Here is a 21,987-nt window from a genome sequence, read left to right on the forward strand (position 1 = left end):
TCTACTATAAATAGAAAGAAATTAATTGGCCGAGTAATATATATATATATAAGAATTAGCCAGGCATGGTGGTGCATGCCTGTAGTCCCAGCTACTCCAGAGGCTGAGGCAGGAGGATTACTTGAGCCCAGGAGTTTGAGGTTGCTGTGAGCTAGGGATGCCACAGCACTCACTCTAGCCTGGGCAACAGAGTGAGACTCTGCTGTCTATAAATAAATAAATAAATGGCATCTGAAGAAATTGCAGAAACAGTATTTTTTTTTTTTTTAGTTGGCCAATTAATTTTTTTCTCTTTTTCAGTAGAGACTGGGTCTGGCTCTTCCTCAGGCTGGTTTCGAACTCCTGACCTTGAGCGATCCTCCCATCTTGGCCTCACAGAGTGCTAGGATTCAGGTGTGAGCCACCACGCCCGAGAAGCAGTATTCTTTAACAGTGACTAACTCGTCCTCTATTTCAGTTCTCCTCAAACTTTTTGGACCCCAAACAGCAGTAAGAAATACACTTCACACCACCCCAGGACAACATGCATATATGTTACTACATGAGACACATTCTGAAATTTTTTCCGAATCTCTTCCTGTAAAAATGCTGGTTGCCAACCACTAAAACTAATGTCATGACTCCTTCATGAGTCTCAGCCTACAGTTTGAAAACACTAATACCAATCTAAATAGTTTATTAGTCAGGATGTTTCTGTTCTTATTTTGCTTATTTGAGCCTATAACACTGCTTAACTGCCTACATGTCGCCTCCTGCCTTGTGGAGAAAACCTAGTGCCTGTGATAAACACGGAGAAGCACTTACTGTTCTAGACTCTGTGGTGGGAAAATAGCAAAGAAAAGTTCACCGCAGCTTTATGTTTCTACTGCCAGCATCGGGGACTGATAACCTCTGGGTTTCCTCAGACCTAGAAATTAATCTTCCCTCTGTGGTAGCATTTTTGAGGGAGTGAAACAGAAGTTTTCTTCAGCTCTTTCTTCCCATACGCCTTCTGAGTTCTTTTAGTTGTTTTTCTTTCCTTTTCTTTTCTGTTTTTTTTTTTTTGCCTTTTTTTTTGCGCCACTTCCTTTCTCTCAGTGACTCTTCAAAGAGAGGTATTCAAATCTGCAAAACAATTAAATTACTCAAGACCTAGATCTAGATCTTCCTTTTAAGTTGATGTTCTCTCAACTAACCACCTTCAGCCCAGCCAAACAAGGGACACCAGGAGAAAAATTTAGAGTGAAGGATGCACAAGAAAAGGTAAGTTATTACTAGAAGAAAGGAACAGAGGCAACTTAATATCGGTTGGTATCGGTTGAGGGAACGACTATTCTGTTTTGGCAGGGCATTCTGCTAGGCTGACCGATGCCCGGGTGGCAAAGCCAGCCAGCGCCTCACCTGGCGCTTTGAACCCCGCGGCAGCTCCAGGTCCAGGGGACGGGGAGGGATTGCGCCTTCCTTTCGCTTTCTCAGGCCACAAACTTGACACCTGGGGCCAGAACTACACTTCCCACCACGCAGTGAGGCAGGAGGAAGAAAGGGCAGAGAGGTCTGAAAAGGAAAAGCAGTGAAAAAAAGAGCAAGCATTACCGGCTTGCTGGCAGAGGTGAGAGACCTCGAGGCAGGTAAGCAACAGGTGGACCAGGAAGGCGAAGGCTGCAGGTTGCAGGATGGAGGGGCGGCATGGGGCGGACGCTGCCTGCTTCTCAGCGTGCAGGCTGAGTTAAAGGGGGCTTTTGTGAAAGTCGTTGGGAGTGGGGGGAGGGGCGGCGCGGGCAGGGAAGACATGGAAATAGGATCTCAGCTCAAGTTACGGTGATAAGGCACCGGAAGTGGAATGACTTTATTTAGTTGAAAAGTCAGAGGAGGAAAAAGTGGTTTGATTATGTCTCTTGTCTGCTGGATCTTTTAGCCATATGTGATTTCAGAGGCATCCGCAAGAGATATGGAATCCTCCTTCATCCCTTTAAAGCCCTGGGTTGTTACTCGCAGATTGGATATTTGTGTGCATTTGACTTTGTGTGATGATATAGACTTGCCCTTTTCTATGGCTTAAGGGAGAACCAAAGAGTAAATTGGGAAATGAAGAAGGGTGGTACAGCACAGGAGCGGTTTGCAGCACATCACATTTAATCCTCAAATGGGATACGGTTTCAGTGACTTACACCAGCTGTTTGATGAGAAGACCTAACACAATATCCCTTGAAGAACAGTTACAGTGTCTGGGGGACATTTGCCTTGAGGGGAGGTGCTTGCTGCACCAAATATCTGACGGGCTGTTATGTGGGACGGGAATTTGGAGTGTCCTGGCAGAGTGAGCATAGCACTGGGCTGGACAGATGCAAACCCCAGGGAGGCTGGTGTCAACCCCACAGAAGTGAGAGCTGCCTAGTGCAAAGTGGCATTTTCCCAGGCGGTAGTGAGCTCCTTGTAGTAAGCAAAAATAGTGAGCAAAATATTGAGTAAAAATATTTAAGCATAGGTGCATATGTAAGCGGGACTGCTAAAGGTGGGAATAAAGTTTCACATGGGGGATTGTGTTGATTACTGTTTTGCAAACCTGGACGCTTATCAGAATCACCTACGTATGTGGCAAGAGAGGGAGAAAAGGAGTTTTGTTTTTTTTTAAATATGTTTTTAAGGCCGGGTGCGGTGGCTCACGCCTGTAATCCTAGCACTCTGGGAGGCCGAGGCGGGTGGATTGCTTGAGGTCAGGAGTTCGAAACCAGCCTGAGCTAGAGCGAGACCCCATCTCTACTATAAATAGAAAGAAATTAATTGGCCAACTAATATATATAGAAAAAATTAGCTGTGCATGGTGGCACATGCCTGTAGTCCCAGCTACTGGGGAGGCTGAGACAGCAGGATTGCTTGAGCCAAGGAGTTTGAGGTTGCTGTGAGCTAGGTAGACGCCACGGCACTCACTCTAGCCTGGGCAACAGAGGGAGACTCTGTCTCAAAAAAAAAAATGTTTTTAAAAATACATATCTGGGATGGGCTCCAGGAATGTATTTTTTAATGATCTCCCCAGATATTTCTGATAATCTGTTCGGGAAACACTTTCAAAAAATATTTACATTATTTCCAACCTATGCCAAAACATGCCATAGTTTTGTTTTTGTTTTTGTAAGAAGGAATCTCACTATGTTGCCTAGGCTAGTCTCAAATTCCTAGACTCCAGCAATCCTCCTGCTTTGGCCTCCCACTGTGCCTGGCTCTCATAATATTCTAACCCGGTTTTAATTTTGAATCTTCTCAAAATCCTGACTTCCTGGTCAAGAAAAATTAGATGCCAACCAGAATAAAAATGCCACATCACTCATCCCCAAACTGACTTAACGGTCAAATCTTATTGGTTCTTGTTGCTGGTTGCCTGGGTGGTCAGTCTTCTAGCAGTTCACATGGGGAGTCTTCCTCCCCATGTGAGATTGACACAGGCAGGTCCTCTAAAGGAGGACCTGAGTCACTGAGTCACTATTGTGGGCATCTCCTCGCCATCCTCCTGCTCTCTGAGCACTCTGATGGAGCATGGGGCACCTAATCTCCAGGACTAGGGTTTTATCAATGCTTTTATCTGATAGTGACTGTCTACGGGCCCACTAGAGAATGACAGTAGAACCTCTTCATTCTGCGGCACATCTAAAGTAATGTCAACACACCTAGGGCAGTTGTGGCCTTGTGGGGGCAACTCCCCTGTGCCTGACCAGTCATTAGCATCTTTCTCCCATGAGGATGTTAGTACTCTGTCTTATCTTCTTCTACTGGGTCCCCAGTGGCTGGCGGCTGGTAGGTGCTCACTAAAAAGAAGCTGAATTCCTTCCTCTCCTCGTAGGTCTTTTCTAGGTGGCAAGAGCCATGCAGTTCTCCAGCTCATCCAGGGCAGAAGATGAGAACTTTGACTATTTGTTCAAGATTATCCTCATTGGGGATTCCAATGTAGGGAAGACGTGTGTGGTGCAGCATTTCAAGTCTGGGGTCTACACTGAGACACAGCAGAACACAATTGGGGTGGACTTCACTGTGCGCTCCCTTGAGATCGATGGCAAGAAAGTGAAGGTCAGAGGGGCACCGGGGCTGGTTCCACATCTTTCAGCCAGGGTTCCAATGCCAGAGCACATGGCTGAGTGATAAAAGATGCCAATGTAGGCCGGGCGCGGTGGCTCACGCCTGTAATCCCAGTACTCTGGGAGGCCAAGGTGGGAGGATCCTTTGAGCTCAGGAGTTCAAGGCCAGCCTGAGCAAGAGCAAGACCCCGTCTCTACTAAAAATAGAAATAAATTGGCTGAACAACTAAAATATATATATAAAAAATTAGCTGGGCATGGTGGCGCTTGCCTGTAGTCCCAGCTATTCGGGAGGCTGAGGCAGAAGGATCACTTGAGCCCAGGAGTTTGAGGTTGCTGTGAGCTAGGCTGACGCCACGGCACTCTAGCCCAGGCAACAGAGACTCTGTCTCAAAAAAAAAAAAGTGCCAGAAAAAAACATGGAAGCATTTATTTTTATCATCATGGAATGGGGCAATCAGCCCCTTAATAAGACACACACAAAAAAAACCCAGGCCAGGCGTGGTGGCTCACTCCTGTAATCCTAGCACTCTAGGAGGCCCAGGTGGGCGGATTGCTCAAGGTCAGGAATTCGAAACCAGCCTGAGCAAGAGCGAGACCCCATCTCTACTATAAATAGAAAGAAATTAATTGGCCAACTAATATATATAGAAAAAATTAGCTGGGCATGGTGGTGCATGCCTGTAGTCCCAGCTACTCAGGAGGCTGAGGCAGCAGGATTGCTTGAGCCCAGGAGTTTGAGGTTGCTGTGAACTAGGCTGATGCCACGGCACTCACTCTAACCTGGGCAACAAAGCGAGACTCTATCTCAAAAAACAAACAAACAAAAAAAAAAAAAAAACAGAAGCCATAAGGGGAAATATTGTTAAATCTAACTATAAAGGCCAAATTTATTTATATATTTCTATATAACCTATATAAAGTTCAAATTTTCTACATATTCAAAAGATGCCATAAACAAAATCAAAAGATGAATGATAAATTGGAAATATTTGCATATATGGAACTGACAATGGGATAAAGATTAATTTCTTTTCTTTTCTTTTTTTTTTTCTTGAGACAGGATCTCACTCTGTCACCCCCGGCTGGAGTGCAATGGTGTCATCATAGCTCATTGCAACTTGAACTCCTCCTGAGCTCACACAATCCTCCTGCCTCAGGCCACACCACTGGCCAATTTTTTTTTTTTTTTACAGATGGGGTCTGTATATTGTCCAGGCTGGTTTCAAACTCCTGGACTCAAACGGTACTCCCACCTCAGCCTCCCAAAGTGCTGGGATTACAGGCATGAGCTGCCACACCTGGCTGGGATAATTAATGTGAAGAACTCATAAATATCTAAGAAAAAAGAGCAATAACTAAATACAAAAAGTAGGCAACTCACAGAGTGGGCAATACTGCTTTTCACGAATTATATGAGAACTAGCTCATAAACATATGCAAAGACGCCCATCTTCTCTCTCAATTAAAGAAGTGCAAATTAAAATAACAGTGAGATACTAAATGTTTTACCAATTTGATTAGAAAAGACCTAAAGGTGTTGGTGAAAATGTAATAAATGAATCTCATTTATTACATTTCATTATTTATTACAAATGAGCAATCTCATTTGGGATTTTGGGAATCCCAAACAGTTTGGGAAAAACAACTGTAAAAAGACATTTTAGAGACTATCAGGAAAATTTTTGTATGGTCTGGTTATTAGATGATAACAAGGAATTGTTAAAAAGTTTATTATCAGTGATAATGGTGTTGTGGTTATGAAAGAAAGAAAGAAAAAGTCCAGGCAGGGTGTGGTGGCTCAGGCCTGTAATCCTAGCTCTAGGAGGCCAAGGCAGGCGGATTGCTCGAGGTCGGGAGTTCAAAACCAGCCTGAGCAAGGGCGAGACCCCATCTCTACGAAAAAAAGAAAGAAATTAATTGGCCAACTAAAAATATATATAGGAAAAATTATCCGGGCATGGTGGCACATGCCTGTAGTCCCAGCTACTTGGGAGGCTGAGGCAGAAGGATCGCTTGAGCCCAGGAGTTTGAGGTTGCTGTGAGCTAGGTTGACGCACTCTAGCCCGGGCAACAAAGGGAGACTCTGTCTCAAAAAAATAAAAAAGAAAAAAAAAGAAAAAGGAAAAAATCCATGTATGTAGGGATGTATATTGTTGTGAGTACAGATGAAACAACATGAAATCTGGGATTTGCTTTAAGACAGTATCTCAAAGAAATCAGCAGAAAGGGCTAGATGAAACAAGTGGCAAACATCTCAATAATTATTGAATCTGGGTGTATGAGGGTTCATTTTTCTATTCTCTCTAGTTTGATGTATGTTTGTAAACTTTCTTTAAAAAATAAATTTAGTATAAATAGTATGAGAGTATAAAGAAGATGATACCCTCAATGTTGGAGGCTGTATAAATTGGTGCTACTGCTTGGGATGGCAATTTGGAAGGTGTTATTATGAGTACATTCCTAAACATAAGCAGCTGGAGTTTGGCCAGGTGTGGTGGCTCACGCCTGTAATCCTAGCACTCTGGGAGGCCAAGGCGGGAGGATCACTCAAGGTCAGGAGTTCAAAACCAGGCTGAGCAAGAGGGAGACCCCATCTCTACTATAAATAGAAAGAAATTAATTGGCCAACTAAAAAAATATATATATATATATAAATGAGCCGGGCATGGTGGTGCATGCCTGTAGTCCCAGCTACTCGGGAGGCTGAGGCAGGAGGATCACTCGAGCCCAGGAGTTTGAGGTTGCTGGGAGCTAGGCTGACACCATGGCACTCTAGCAGACGCAAAGAGTGAAACTCTGTCTCAAATAAATAAATAAACAGCTAGAGTGGTCCCTCAAAATCAAAACACTTCAGCCAATGCTATCACCTTTGCCCATATTCACATCAACAGGCAGGCTTAAAAGATGAACCCCAAAATCTGGCACAAGGGATGATTGCGGTGAAAAGTCAAAAGAAGATCCCAGGATAAAACAAGTCCACTTTTCCGAGGGAAGTGTCCCTTAGGTGGTGGTTCCCAAACCTGAAAGCACATCCAGATCACCCAGAGAGGAACAGAAAGAATATGTTCCTGTGCCCCAACCCAGACTTACTGAGTCTGAATATGTAGACAGGACACCTGGGAAACTGTATTTTTAAGACACTTTAGGAAGGCCGGGCGCCGTGGCTCACGACTATAATCCTAGCACTCTGGGAGGCCGAGGCGGGGGGGGGGGGGGGGGGGGGGATTGCTTGAGGTCAGGAGTTCAAAACCAGCCTGAGCAAGAGCGAGACCCCGTGTCTACTATAAATAGAAAGAAATTAATTGGCCAACTAATATATATAGAAAAAATTATCCAGGCATGGTGGCACATGCCTGTAGTCCCAGCTACTTGGGAGGCTGAGGCAGGAGGATCGCTTGAGCCCAGGAGTTTGAGGTTGCTGTGAGCTAGGCTGACGCCACGGCACTCACTCTAGCCTGGGCAAAAAAGTGAGACTCTGCCTCAGGAAGAATAAAAAAAAAGACACTTTAGGTCAACAAGTTCCTATCACGCATGGGAACTACTGGTGTGAACCTCTTTCCTGTCCTCTCCAGATGCAGGTGTGGGACACAGCTGGCCAGGAGCGCTTCCGCACCATCACCCAAAGCTACTACCGCAGCGCCCACGCGGCCATCATCGCCTACGACCTCACCCGGCGGTCCACCTTCGAGTCCGTCCCTCACTGGATTCACGAGATAGAGAAATATGGAGCAGCTAACTTGGTCGTTATGCTAATCGGTAGGGTTTTGCCAAAGTGCTTAACTTTTCTTTTTGGTGGGGGGTGGGGGAAGGACAGAGTCTCACTCTGTTGCCCAGGCTAGAGTGAGTGCCATGACATCAGCCTAGCTCACAGCAACCTCAGACTCCTGGGCTCAAGCAATCCTGCTGCCTCAGCCTCCCAGAGTGCTAGGATTAGAGGTGTCAGCCACCATGCCCGGCCTTAACTTTTCTTTACTCCTCTCTGCCAATGCTATTCGATGACAGTAGAAAATGATATCTTAAAAGTGCAAGCAGTGGATGGGACCTCAGAAAGTACCCTGCTTAGAAATTCCCATCAGATTCGCTTAAGAGTGAGAGTGGGTTGGTGTGAACTTGTTAAAAATACACATTTCAAGGCCCACCCCCTAGAGATTCTCACTGGAGAGATCTGGGAAGGGGTCCAGTCACCCCAGTGGATTCTATGCCCATGGGCTATGTGGACAGCACAGGAGGAGGTACTATTGAAGTCTGATGTTAGCAAGTCAAGTGGCTCCAAAACCCCAGGAAGCCATTTGGATGAAGGAGTCTGCCTATATCCTAGAATGACTACTTACACCTCTTAGGATCCTAAGCAAATATTAACAGCAAACTGACATCAAAATTAACAGAAACTAGGCCAGGCGCGGTGGCTCACGTCTGTAATCCTAGCACTCTGGGAGGCCGAGGCGGGCGGATTGCTCGAGGTCAGGAGTTCGAAACCAGCCTGAGCAAGAGCGAGACCTCGTCTCTACTATAAATAGAAAGAAATTAATTGGCCAACTAATATATATAGAAAAGATGAGCCGGGCATGGTGGTGCATGCCTGTAGTCCCAGCTACTCGGGAGGCTGAGGCAGCAGGATTGCTTGAGCCCAGGAGTTTGAGGTTGCTGTGAGCTAGGCTGATGCCACGGCACTCACTCTAGCCTGGGCAACAAAGTGAGACCCTGTCTCAAAAAAAAAAAAAAAAATTAACAGAAACTTTAATGACACAAAGTAAATGAACAGCTTGGAACGTGAGCAATCCTATTGTACATTTTAAAAATGTAATGTTTCTGTTACTTCTCTATAGTTTTAGTTTTGCACACAGGGCTGGCTTGTCCTGGCTCATAAGTACACTACTGCTCACCAAGTGCCTGCTTAATTTTGGCAAGTTGGGTTAGACTCTTGCTACTCCAAGTTTGGTCCATGGACCAGCAACATCAGCATCACTTTGGAGTTTGTTAAAAGTGCAAGGTCTCAGGCCCCATCCCAGACCTGCTGAATGAGATTCTTCTTTTTTTTTTTTTTTTTTTGAGACAGTCTCACTTTGTTGCCTAGGCTAGAGTGAGTACCATGGTGTCAGCCTAGCTCACAGCAACCTCAAACTCCTGGGCTCAAGCGATCCTTCTGCCTCAGCCTCCCGAGTAGCCTGGACTACAGGCATGTGCCACCATGCCCGGCTAATTTTTTCTATGTATATTAGTTGGCCAATTAATTTCTTTCTATTTATAGTAGAGACAGGGTCTCGCTCTTGCTCAGGTTGGTTTCGAACTCCAGAACTCAAACAATCCACCCGCCTTGGCCTCCCAGAGAGGTAGGATTACAGGCATGAGCCACCATGCCTGGCCTGAATGAGATTCTTCTAACAGGATCCTAGAGCAATTCAAATGCAAGTGAAAGTTTGTAAAGTGCAGGTCTGGACAGCTCTGGACTTTGGAGTCAGACAGATTTAGGTTCACATCTCTCTCCCTCTGTCCTTCCTGTCTGAACTTGGGCTCATTACTTACTCTCTAAATTTCTGCTTCCTCATCGATAAAACTGTGCCTGTTTCAAAGGTGTTGTTGAGTTGAAAGGATTAAATAAGGTAACATATATAGAGCACTTATAGTGCTAAGAACTCAATAAAAGGAAGCTGTTATTTCCCAGTAGAGCAAAGAGAGCTCTACTGTGATACATGGGGGGTGGGGGGGGTGGAGCACTGGATGGGCAGGCAGGGACTGCCTGTGACCTCCAGGGGCAGAGGGAACCCCAGCAATGGTAGCTTTCGGAGAAGAGCAGAATAGGTGTAGAAACACTTCTCACGGAGGGAATGAAGCAGTTCTAAGCCACCTTCCCCAGGAATGTGGACTGGATCTGCCTTTCTGTTAGATTCCCCAGGAAGCACTGGAGGCAGCTCTCCCTCGGGGCCTCTAGGCCTGCATGGAAAGCCGCCCGGCATGGCGGTGTAACACCCTGTCCCCAGCCCGCCCTCCCCACTGCTCTACCAGACACCCGCCCTTAGCTACTAATTACTCTGGGGAAACAGATGGGTAATGAATGCCAGCACCCAGCAGGGTTTAATCTCACTATGTTTTGTTGGTATTTACGCCCCAGTCTGTCTTTCATAACAACCATCTCTGCCCCACTTCTTAATTGGTCCCGGAAGTGCCCCAGAGGGAATCTGGAAGTGCCCCAGTCTTCCAGTTTCTGAGGCGTCCAGTGCCAAGGCCTCCTGTTTTCTCTCAGTGGCCTCCTCACCTAAACCCGGAAAAGTTAACTGTGGTGTTCCCTCACAGAAGTGTCCCTGCCCCTTTTACTATATTTCCTTCATTCTGTCTCCACATTTCTTCATACAAGTGTTTATTCTGTCTCAAAAGTTTACCCCCAGCCCCTGGCAGCCACTTCACCCCCACAGGGATGATCCATTGGGCAGAGTTGATTTGTACCACACTCTTCCTCCTCCAGCCCTTCCTAAGAGGCCCAGCTCCTCTGTAATGTCCCTGTTTAAAATCTTCCGCTATTACAGAGCACATTCTTCCATTTAGGAAAAAAAATTAAAAAATAAAATCCCACAATGCTGGTTTGGTGGCTGTCGCCTATAGTCCCACCTACGTCAGAGGCTGAGGATCCCTTGAGGCCAGGAGTTCAAGACCAGAGATTCCATCTCTGCTATAGTACCAGAAATTAAAAAAATAAATCTTTTTATTTTTCCCCATTGCCCTCAAGAAAATGCACAAATTCCTCAACATGGCTGACAAAGCACTTGGTGACAGAGCCTGCTTTCTTCCTGGGTGTGGCTGGCCTCCTGCCTTTCTCTCTTCCCCTGTGTTCTGTTCTGACCTCACAACTCCTTTATACCGTCCCTCAGAGTAAGGACTTTAGGAGCCAGCTTCTTTCCGTAGGTTACACTGCATGTTCTGTCTCCTAACTTTCTTCAGCCTCTGATATTTGCCCCTTAGGATCTCAGCCTAAGCTTCCACTCAAACTCCTGCTGTATTTACAGGTCTGTGATCTCTTAACAAGAACCCTGAGAGCCAGATATTTCGGAGTCTGTCAGACTTTAGAAGCGTGCATTCTATGTTAGGTAAGGCCCTCAGCAGGGCCCAGACCAATATCCCATGGCCAAACACATTACTGTCTATGCAGTCACGTGTATGGAGAGCCATATAAAATCAGCTGAATAAAAACTTAAAATGTTCATCTGACATTTTTAATCTAAAAAAAAAAAACAAAAAAAAACAAACTTAAAATGGCCAGTTTAGGTCAGATTTTATTATCAAACGAATCGCCAAAAAACTTAGGGGTTTCAGAGTATTTTGGACTTGGGGACTGCTGATAAGGGAGTGTACACCTGTGTTACTGACAACTTATGCCATCCACCTGGTCCTTAGTGTGTATTATTCTGTGTCCTTTCTCTGATTGGTAAGTTCTTGTATCACTGTTTAATATTCTGCATGTCTCTCTTACCTCCCTAACGAGATGAAGAAACCCTTCCTAAGGGCGGGGGCTGTCTGTCTCTGGGTGCTGACACCATCCATTTAGCCAGTGTCAGCTTCTTTCCCTCCCTCCCTGCGCTGGGCCCACCCTGGCAGGCCTGTGGATCGGCTATGGTGGAGGGCCAGGGGCAGGCGGGAGGCGCAGGTTATAGAGTTGGAATCCATAGGTCAGGGAGGGATGTAGGGGGTAGACCAGACTCCCACCTCGTCCTTTCCTCCACAAGGGGCTCTCATACCTTTCTTCTAGAAGCAGAGCGTGGCCCTCAGCCTCCCTGGCTACAAACAGGCATATAGTTCTTTGGAAGGTATGTACCTGCATGACTCTCCTGTGGCTGCTGTAACCAATGCCCACAAGCGGGGAGGCTGACAACAGCAGGGATTTGTTCTCTCACTGTTCTGGAGCCCACACGTCTGCAATCAGTATCACTGGGCTGACACTAAGGTGTCAGCAGGGCCTTGCTCCTCTGCAGGCTCTAGAGGAGGACCTGTCCCTTGCGTCCTCGAGCTTCGGAGGCTGTCAGCGTTCCTGGGCGCTGTCTGCCTCTGTCTTCACGCCACTTCCCCCTCCCTGTGTGGGGTTAAGACTGCCTCCACGCGTGATGGCTTTTAGGGCCTGCCTGGCTAGTCCAGAATAACCTTCCCAGAGATTAGAACCTGATCTATCTGGGGGCCAGTTTTCAGCCTACTGCAGCACCCAAGTGTGGTGATGTCCACTGAAAACATTCTTGGATTTAACTTCTTTGGAGATTGTCTAAGTCCAGCTGTGTCACTGAGCAGGTTGGTGGCTGTGACTCTGGGAAAGTATTTTTCTAATCTTTTTTATTGGGACATACTAACATATAAAAAGTACACGGTAAAGGCACACCTGAGTAGACACCACCTGGGTCAAGAAAGGATATCACCCTCCCCTCCCCTGGCTCCCTCCTCCCCCACAGGCAAACACTACATGACTCTATTGTAATCACCCTTCTGCCTTTCTTTATCATTTTACTACCTAAGTCCACATCCCTAAATACTGCAGTTTTGTTTTGCTGTTGTATGGGAACATTTTTTCTTTTTTTTGAGACAGGATCTTGGTCTGTTGCCCAGGCTAGAGTATAGAGTTGTGGCCTCATCGTAGCTCACAACAACCTCAAACCCATGGGCTCAGATGATCCTCCTGTCTCAGCCTCCTGAGTAGCCGGGACTACAGGCATGCGCCACCACGCCTAGGTAATTTTTCTATTTTTAGTAGATACGGAATCTGGCTCTTGCCCAGGCTGTTCTCAAATTCCTGAACTCAAGGGATCCTCCCACCTCAGCCTCCCAGAGTGCTAGGATTACAGGCATGAACCACACCTGGCCTATAATGTTTTATTTAAAGATCCAATTGTCCCAGTACTATTTACCAAAAAGCCAACTTTTTCTGCTGCTCTGTGGTATCATCTTTCTCTAAGGTGTACATGCATTTATGAGTTTGAATCTGAGCTTTTTCTTCTACTCTATTGATCTATTTCATTCATTCTCTTGGTGGTGTAAATATCTTCAATACTACAGTGGCTTGTGGCTCTCCAAAGGGCCATATGTGGTACTTCTGTAGTATTAAATTTTCACAGGACCTATACACAAATGTTCATAGTTAGTTCTGTCCATAACAGCCAAAATTTAGAATCAATTGTGTCCTTCAAATGGCAGTTCAACAAATGGTGGTACATCCATACCGTGGAATACCACTCAGCAATAAAAACTGTTAGTGATACATTGAGAACAACTTGGATGGGTCTCAAAGGAATTATGCTGAGTGAAAAAAGCCATAAGGCCAGGCGCAGTGGCTCATGCCTGTAATCCTAGCACTCTGGGAGGCCAAGACAGTGGATCGCTCGAGGGCAAGAGTTTGAAACCAGCCTGAGCAAGAGCGAGACCCCATCTCTACTATAAATAGAAAGAAATTAATTGACCAACTAAAAATATATATAGAAAAAATTAGCCGAGCATGGTGGCACATGCCTGTAGTCCCAGCTACTTGGGAGGCTGAGGCAGCAGGATTGCTTGAGCCCAGGAGTTTGAGGTTGCTGTGAACTAGGCTAATGCCACGGCACTCACTCTAGCCTGGGCAACAGAGAGAGACTCTATCTCAAAAAAAAAAAAAAAGAAAAAAGCCACTCTTCAAAAGTTACATATTGTATGATTCCATTTATATATGTAACATTCTGGAACTAGAGTAGATTAGTGGCTACCAGGAGCTGAGGACTAGGGGTGGTGAGGGTTATCAAGGGATGCATGAAACGGCAGTGTGTAGTGGGGCTGTTCTGTGTCCCAACGGCGGTGGTGGTGGTTACAGGAGTCTGCTCTTGATGAAATTGCATATAATTGCACACACACACACACACACATGAGTACATGTGACATTCATTTCATGACAAAAATCTGAACAGTCTGTGGATTGTACCAATGTCAATTTCCAGGGATTGATCCTGTGCTATAGTTATTTATGCAAGACGCTACCATTTTCACTTAATGTCAGGGGCAAAAAAAAAAAAAAAACTGCTACCATTGGGGGGAACTGGGGGCATGCTGGACCTCCCTGCTAGATAGATAGATAGATACAGTAGCTTCCCTGTATAATTGTTTCAAAACAAAAAGTTTAAGTATTTTTTATGGAAAAAGGTGTAACTCCAGGAAAAAAATATCTAAAAAGACTCCTATGGCCGGGCGAGGTAGCTCACGCCTGTAATCCTAGCTCTCTGGGAGGCCGAGGCGGGCGGATTGCTCAAGATCAGGAGTTCAAAACCAGCCTGAGTGAGACCCCACCTCTACTAAAAATAGAAATAAATTAATTGGCCAACTAAAAATACATAGAAAAAATTAGCTGGGCATAGTGGTGCACGCCTGTAGTCCCAGCTACTCCGGAGGGTGAGGCAGTACGAACACTTGAGCCCAGGAGATTGAGGTTGCTGTGAGCTAGGCTGATGCCACGGCGCTCACTCTAGCCTGGGCAACAAAGTGAGACTCTGTCTCTAAATAAATAAATAAATAAAATTAGCCGTGCATGGTGGCACATGCCTGTAGTCCCAGCTACTCGGGAGGCTGAGGCAGGAGGATCACTTGAGCCCAGGAGTTTGAGGTTGCTGTGAGCTAGGCTGATGCCACGGCACTGTAGCCCTGGCAACAGAGACTCAGTCTTAAAAAAATTTTTAAATAAATAAAATAAAATAAAAAATAAAAAGACTCCTATGGGGACAAAAAATTAGCTGGGTATGGTGATGCACACCTGTAGTCCCAGCTACTTAGAAGGCTGAGGCAGGAGGATTGCCTGAGCCCAGGAATTTGAGGCTGCAGTGAGCTATGATGGTAGCACTGCACTCTAGCCTGGACCACAGAGCCAGACCCTGTCTCAAAAAAGCAAGATTTGAAGGAAGAAGAGAGAACACTGAGAGACACTCTGTTGCCGGGCTAGAGTGCAGTGGTATCAGCCTAGCTCACAGCAACCTCAAACTCCTGGGCTCAAGCGATCCTCCTGCCTCAGCCTCCCGGGTAGCTGGGACTACAGGCATGCGCCACCATGCCCGGCTAATTTTTTCTGTATATTTTTAGTTAGCCAATTAATTTGTTTCTATATTTAGTAGAGACGGGGTCTCGCTCTTGCTCAGACTGGTCCTGAACTCCTGAGCTCAAATGATCCTCCCACCTCGGCCTCCCAGAGTGGTGGGATTACAGGTGCGAGCCACCTTGCGCCAGGCCTAAAGTTCATTTTGAAATAATCAGATTAAGTTACTCCATGCAATATCTGCTTCTCTGTTACTTCCAGGAAACAAATCTGACCTCTGGGAAAAGCGGCACGTCCTGTTTGAGGATGCCTGCACGCTGGCTGAGAAGTATGGCCTCCTGGCTGTGTTGGAGACATCAGCCAAGGAGTCCAAGAACATAGACGAAGTCTTCGTGCTCATGGCCAGGGAGCTGATCGCCCGCAACAGCCTGCACCTGTTCGGGGAGAGCACCCTGAGCAGCCTTCCCCTGGACTCCAGCCCCATTCTGATGGCCCCGGGGCCGAGTGAGAAGACCCACTGCACCTGCTGAACGTGTTCATGGGGCCAGTTGCACCCACCAAAGAGGCCATCTCTGAAACAAAAGGTAGCCAACAGCCTCGTGTCTCCCGAGCTGCACTTCAGACCCAAGTGTAGTCCCACTGCTTGTCCCTAACCGTTCCTGCCTGGCTGGGCAGCACCTTCGCCTCCATTCACTCCAGATGTCATAGCCGCTGACTCTGAGGAAAGGGGACGTTATCGTTTTCCTTGGTTCCTGGTGAAGCCAGGCCTGCAGGCATGGACGTGGGAGGCCTCTCCCCTTTCCCTTTCTGTCTCCCCAGCACCTTCCCTGCTTTCTACTCAAGTTTGCTTCTTGCTTGAAGAGGGTAGTGACAGAAAGAAGGGAGGAGGAATATCAATCAAGAGGTGGGGAGAACGTTTGGAACATTCTGGAGCAGTTTGAAACAGTGCAGGCAGGGAGGATGGGACAAAAGCCTGCAATGAGAAGCCAGGATGCTGTTATGGCTTTGTTTCCCGACATTCACTCAGGTGTTCACTCTGGAGAGCGAGGCCTTTTAACATAAACACTAGACATGCCATCTTCCCAGACGGTCGGGAACCCTCTCGTGGAGTTGGAATTGGATTTCACTTTATCCGAGTGGGGCTGATTTGGCCACCCTTCTGGGGACATAAGAGATGCCTACATTTTCTTTCTTTCTTTCTTTCTTTCTTTCTTTCTTTCTTTCTTTCTTTCTTTCTTTCTTTCTTTCTTTCTTTCTTTCTTTCTTTCTCTCTCTCTCTCCTTCCTTCCTTCCTTCCTTCCTTCCTTCCTTCCTTCCTTCCTTCCTTCCTTCCTTCCTTCCTTCCTTCCTTCCTTCCTTCCTTCCTTCCTTCCTTCCTTTCTTTCTTTCTTTCTTTCTTTCTTTCTTTCTTTCTTTTTAGGGTAGGGGGACAGAACAGGCTCTCGCTCTGTCACCCAGCCTGGAGTGCAGTGGCACAATCATAGCTCACTGTTAAACCTCGAATTCCTAGGCTCAGGTGATCCTTCTGCTTCAGCCTCCTGAGTAGCTGGGGCTAAAGGCACGAGCCACCACACCCGGCCATTTTTTAAAAATTTTTGTAGAGAGGAGTCTCACTATTTTGGCCCAGGTTGGCCTAGAACTCCTGGGCTCAAGTGATCCTCCTGCCTTGGCCACCGAAGTGCTAGGATTACAGGCATGAGCCACCACGGCCAACCTACAATTTCTAAAGCATCAAATCATCTGCTGGATCAGAAATCATTTCTGAGTAGAAATTAAATTGGCTCACAGATGAATATCAAATGAGTGTTGCACTGCCCTTCTCCAAGGTGTGGCCAGAGGGCAGCTGGAGCCTGTGGGGAGGGCGGAGTAACCCCAGCTTTCAGAACTAAAAGCATAAAAAGAGACTAGAAGGTACTAGGCGCCCCATCCCCGGGACTGTGTTAGGGAGGACTTCAGAGCAGGTGGCAGGTAGTGGGCAAGGGAACCCCTTTGGGCCTTGAGGTCTGGGCCCACCGGGAGCAGTGGACGTCCACCCGACAGGGACTCCAGGAATATGAACCCTGCCCAGCTGCCATTTATCGGGCTGCTCTGAGGGTCAGAAGTTGTGCTTGGCCCGTCGGGAATGAATGATCCCTTGGTTGCCAGCTCCAGTGCAGGAGAAAAGAGGCACCAACTGCATTCTGCTGCTCTCCCCCCACACCCTCGGCTTTCCGTGTCCTCTCCCTGGCTCTATTCTCGGCACCCCGGGCTGGTATCAGGATACCACGCGGCCCCAGACATGGCCCTACTGGCCTCCAGAGGGAGGAAGCCATTTCTAAGCTCTCCCTCTGCCCTTCCCCCTGCCCTGTGCAGGTCTTCTGCTCACCTCTAGTTATCCTGCTCCTGAGACATTTCTTGGTCCCCGAGGAGTCCTAGGGAGGAGGCAGAATTTAAATTCCTTCCTTCAGGACCCATCTGCAAACTAAACCAACCAACCACAGAGGACAAGGGCAAAGCTCCAGAGTGGATAGTGTGTTCTCAGCTCCTCCCCGTCAGGAAGCATTCTTGGTTCTTCCCGGTTAAGGTCCCTTCTAGAAACTCCTTGTCTTGCAACAGAGTCTTCATTCCCTGTTGCTTGGTCTATTCCTGAGGAATGCGTGAACCAGTGTGTTCCGCGTGTGTCCCAATCCTGGCATGGGGGCCAGGAACAGGCACCCCCAGAACATGGGCTGGCCAGGCTCACCTGTGGGGACAACGCTTTCAGACCCCAGCTCTCCTGCGAGCAAACCTCCCTTAGGAGATCTGAGGTCAGAGATCAAAGCCAGCCTACAGTCCTAAGTCTTCCCTGAGGCATCTGCATGTTAATGGGAATCAAAGACTAACCTAAAGAGATACAGCTTGAGGCTGGGACTTCAGCCCACTGGGAGAGAAGCTTCTGGGGAGAAGGTGGCCTTATGGTGACCCCTGAGATCACCCACTGGGACAGCCCTACTGGCAGATTATTTTCCCCCTCCACAGGTATCCTTCACTCTAGGTCTCAGAGATGGTGTTAAGAGGGGACAGAGATGGCTGCATGGTGCAGGGGGAAGGGGACAGTTCCAGGGCTAGTTCAGGGATGGGACAACTCCACACCAGACACTGGCCACCTGAGCAGCTCCACTAAACAAGCAGCAGTTCCATCCGATGACCTCATTGTTGCTGGAGTTTCTGCCCTTTCTCAACAGGACCCTCCTCTTCCTCACTTCGTTCACAGAGGGGAAGCCCTGAGACCAGCTACAGAACCCTGGCTTCCGAGCTAATATTAGGAACTTGCATTAAAGTTCTGAGAGTGACCTCGACCTTGTCCACGTGTACTTCCTCACTCCCCAAACCATCTCCACCCAGGACAGCTTCTAATGGAAAGGCCAACTTTCGAAGTCTGTCACCAATACAGAGCCAGCCCCTCATGTCCGGGTGCATGGACTTGGCAGCATGGCATGTGCCCAGCCCCACCCACTTATTCAGTCAACAAGCCAAGGCAGGTGCTGGCTGCCCATTGTCACCCACTGGCGCAGGCCTAGCTTGTGGTGAATGGTGATGGTATGAGACTCAAACTTCTAGGCGTAGGCTGCAGCTCTTGTCACTGTGTATCCTTGGGCCAGTCACACACCTCTTTGAAGATACAGTTGCTTAAATAGACTCTTGTGAGGAGCAAAAGGAAAATGGCCCTCAAAATGTTTTAGAAGTGGCCAAGCGCGGTGGCTCATGCCTGTAATCCTAGCACTCTGGGAGGCTGAGGCAGGAGAATAGCTTGACCTCAGGAGTTCCAAGACCAGACTGAACAAGAAACCCTGTCTCTACTTAAAAAAAGTAGAAAAAATTAGCTGGGTAACTAAAAATAGAAACAAAAAATTAGCCAGGCATGGTGGTGCATTCCTGTAGTTCCAGCTACTCAGGAGGCTGAAGCAGGAGGATCGCTTGAGCCCAGGAGTTGGAGTTTGCCGTGAGCTAGGCTGATGTCATGGCACTCTAGCCTGGGCAACAAAGTGACATTCTGTCTCAAAAAAAAAACAAACAAACAAACAAAAATGCTTTGAAAGTATAAAAAGCAAGACAAAGTCAATATGGAATTACAGTCTTCATAATAATTCAGCAGATATTGGGGAAGGGGCTAGAACTGAACCTCAGTCTCAACACTTCATTTGGTATTTAAGGCTTTACCCCTGGGAAAGGTTGGCAAAGGGGTGCATTTCCCCCATGGCCTGCTAGTCCCTTGAGAATAAAATCCTTCTCTATTTATTCCATGTCTTGGCACAAATACTCTTTGACGGCACAAAGGAATTCTTGAAGGCCGGGCGAGGTGGCTCAGGCCTGTAATCCTAGCTCTCTGGGAGGCCTAGGCGGGCGGATCCTTTGAGCTTGGGAGTTCGAAACCAACCTGAGCAAGAGCGAGACCCCATCTCTACTATAAATAGAAAGAAATTAATTGGCCAACTAATATATATAGAAAAAATTAGCCGGGCATGGTGGCGCATGCCTGTAGTCCCAGCTACTCGGGAGGCTGAGGCAGAAGGATCGCTTGAGCCAGGAGTTTGAGGTTGCTGTGAGCCAGGCTGACGCTACGGCACTCACTCTAGCCTGGGCAACAAAGTGAGACTCTGTCTCAAAAAGAAAAAAAAAAAAAGGAATTCTTGAAAAACTTTTCTCACCTGAAAATGCCTATGTCAAAGCATTGTCTTCACAAGAGATGATGGCAAAAGACTTCCTGTCTTTCCATGGAGCAGGCCGCACTGAACCACCTGTGTCCAGCCTTGAAGAGTAGTCCAGCCTTGAGGCTGGTCCCTGCCCCTCAGCCTGCCAAGGTCTCTCCCACCGTAACTTCACACTTACGGTGTGAAGTTCTCAGTGGTGTCTCTTCAGAAGGAAGGTCCGAGAAGTCTTTCCTGCCCCTATTCCAAGCTCTGTGCCCTTCAGACTCCCGAAAGGATCTTTCACGGCTACCAGCACTTTCTGACGAACACCATTTCTAGAATGGTTTCCTAACAGGTTCTAAGATGAAACCACAAGTGGCTACTGCAGCACACTTGCCAGGCCACTGGACCAGAGGAACATGGGACTGACGGGTGAGGCCTCGGAATGCCGGGCTAGGGGTTCCACCATCTCACTCTGACTTTGCTGTGGGTGTGTAATCCTAAGTCTCCGGGGGAAGCGGGCTCTATTGTGAACCTTGGGACAGTGAAAAGAGTGAGGGGACAGCTGCCAGCTCAGCACCTGACTGCCCATCTCAGGCCGACTAAGGCTTAGATAGAGTTTGGGGTGGAGAGCCAGGGTTTTCTGAAAACAGCATTTTCACAGCCAAACCCTCTGACGCTTCTTGACAAATCCATTGACCAAGATGTGATCTTGAAAAACTCCCTCTGTCGAGGCTCCTGCCTTGTGTTATTTAAATATTCCCCCATTGCTCCTGGAACAGTGTTCAAGACTTTCTCTGTTCCTCAATTTGGTTTCTTCTGACCCACTGCGAACTAGCTTCCTTTTTCCTCTAAAATTCTTCTCAACAAAATCTCCAACCTCTCCCGCTAAATCCCATGGTTGCTTCCTGGTCCTTATTTTCCTTCTCTCCAGACGGCATTGGGTGGCTCTGACCCATTCTTCCATCTTAATTTGACCCTTGACTTACCTAACGCTCAGGCTGTCCTCCTGCCTTCCGGCCCCTCCACCCCTGTCTCCTGGGTGCCCCTCACCCTGTGCCTGTCCTGTAGCTGCTCTCGGTCCCCACCACCTTCCCCAGGGGCTCTCACAAACACTCCGGCAGCCTCTGTGACCCTCTGGGCGCTGAGGACTCCCACATCCCCACCACAGCCTAGTTCTCTCCCGTCAGCTCCAGGGTCCCACGGCCACTATGCCGCCCGGGCAGTGTCCACACTCGGCCCTTCCCTCAAAGCTGCTCACCCTTCCTGGCTCCAGACTTCACTATGACACTGTCCACTCTGTGGTCTAAGCTAAAAACCTCAGTGTCTACCTCTGTCCCTACCTCCTCGGCACCTTTTGCATCTGAGCAGTGGCAGAGTCTTTTCGGTTCTAACTGGACAGCTCTCAAACCCACCCGCGGCTGCGGCCTTAGCTCTGCCACCAGCATCTCTAGGCTGGATTTGTGCCACAGTCGCCTGACCAGAGGTCTTGCTCCTGCCAGTGAATTTTCCACCCAGCAGACAGAGCACTCCAAACAAAGGAGGCTGATCACATGGCTCCCCTGATTAAGACCCTTCTGCGGCTCTCCAGGGTCCTAAGGACCCACTCCAGGCTCCTCAGCGTAATGTCTGCCTTCTCCTCTCTCCTTCCTCCTCTCTCCCTCCTACCCAGCGGTCTCCCAATGTCCCTGCTTACCTGCTCTCTTTCCTAACAGGCCTTTGAGAGTGCCCTGGCCCCGAGTCTCCACCTGGCTGACTCTAGCTCACTGCTGGGACTTGCCCAGAATATTCTGACTTCCAGAAATCTCCCCAGCCCCCTAGGCTGGGGCAGGGCTTCTGACAGTGTGCTCCCAGCCACCCAGGGCTCATGAATAAATGGAAGACGGAAAGAAGAATCCAGTTTTTTCAAAGGCCACATGAATAAGCCCTATTAAAGAGCCTTTTTTGGGGGACGAGGTGGCTCGTGCCTGTAATCCTAGCATTTTGGGAAGCTGAGGGGGAGGATTGCTTGAGCTCAGAAGTTCAAGGGCAGGAGGTTGAGACCAGCCTGAGCAACAGCAAGACCCTATCTGTACAAAAAATAAATAAATTTGGGCCAGGCATGGTGGTTCATGGCTGTAATCCTAGCACTCTGGGAGGTTGAGGCAGGGGGATCACTTGAGCTTAGGAATTGGAGACTAGCCTGAGCAAGAGCAAGACCCGTTCTCTACTCAAAAAGAAAAATAGGTGGTGTGTGTGTGCGCGTGCATATGTGGATGGTGGGGAACTTCAA

General features: G+C 47.8%; 1 protein-coding gene across 3 annotated transcripts; it reads left to right on the plus strand.

The window, feature by feature from the left end:
* The first annotated feature begins 1,054 nt into the window (after positions 1 to 1,054).
* On the plus strand, positions 1,055 to 18,383 carry RAB19 (RAB19, member RAS oncogene family). 3 transcript variants are annotated; one of them, XM_012768003.2, is made up of 4 exons: positions 1,155 to 1,242; positions 3,815 to 4,038; positions 7,622 to 7,805; positions 15,328 to 18,383. In XM_012768003.2, exons 2-4 carry the CDS (start codon positions 3,838 to 3,840, stop codon positions 15,594 to 15,596), a joined length of 654 nt encoding a protein of 217 aa, XP_012623457.1. In that variant the 5' UTR covers positions 1,155 to 1,242; positions 3,815 to 3,837; the 3' UTR covers positions 15,597 to 18,383. The 3 variants fall into 3 exon arrangements, with proteins under 3 accessions (XP_012623459.1, XP_012623457.1, XP_075862775.1); XM_076006660.1 differs by lacking the exon at positions 1,155 to 1,242 and adding an exon at positions 1,432 to 1,607; XM_012768005.3 differs by lacking the exon at positions 3,815 to 4,038 and having other exon boundaries at positions 1,055 to 1,242.
* Positions 18,384 to 21,987: the final 3,604 nt, after the last annotated feature.

The sequence above is a fragment of the Microcebus murinus genome, chromosome 9, assembly GCF_040939455.1.
Source record: "Microcebus murinus isolate Inina chromosome 9, M.murinus_Inina_mat1.0, whole genome shotgun sequence".
Taxonomy (NCBI): Eukaryota; Metazoa; Chordata; class Mammalia; order Primates; family Cheirogaleidae; genus Microcebus; species Microcebus murinus.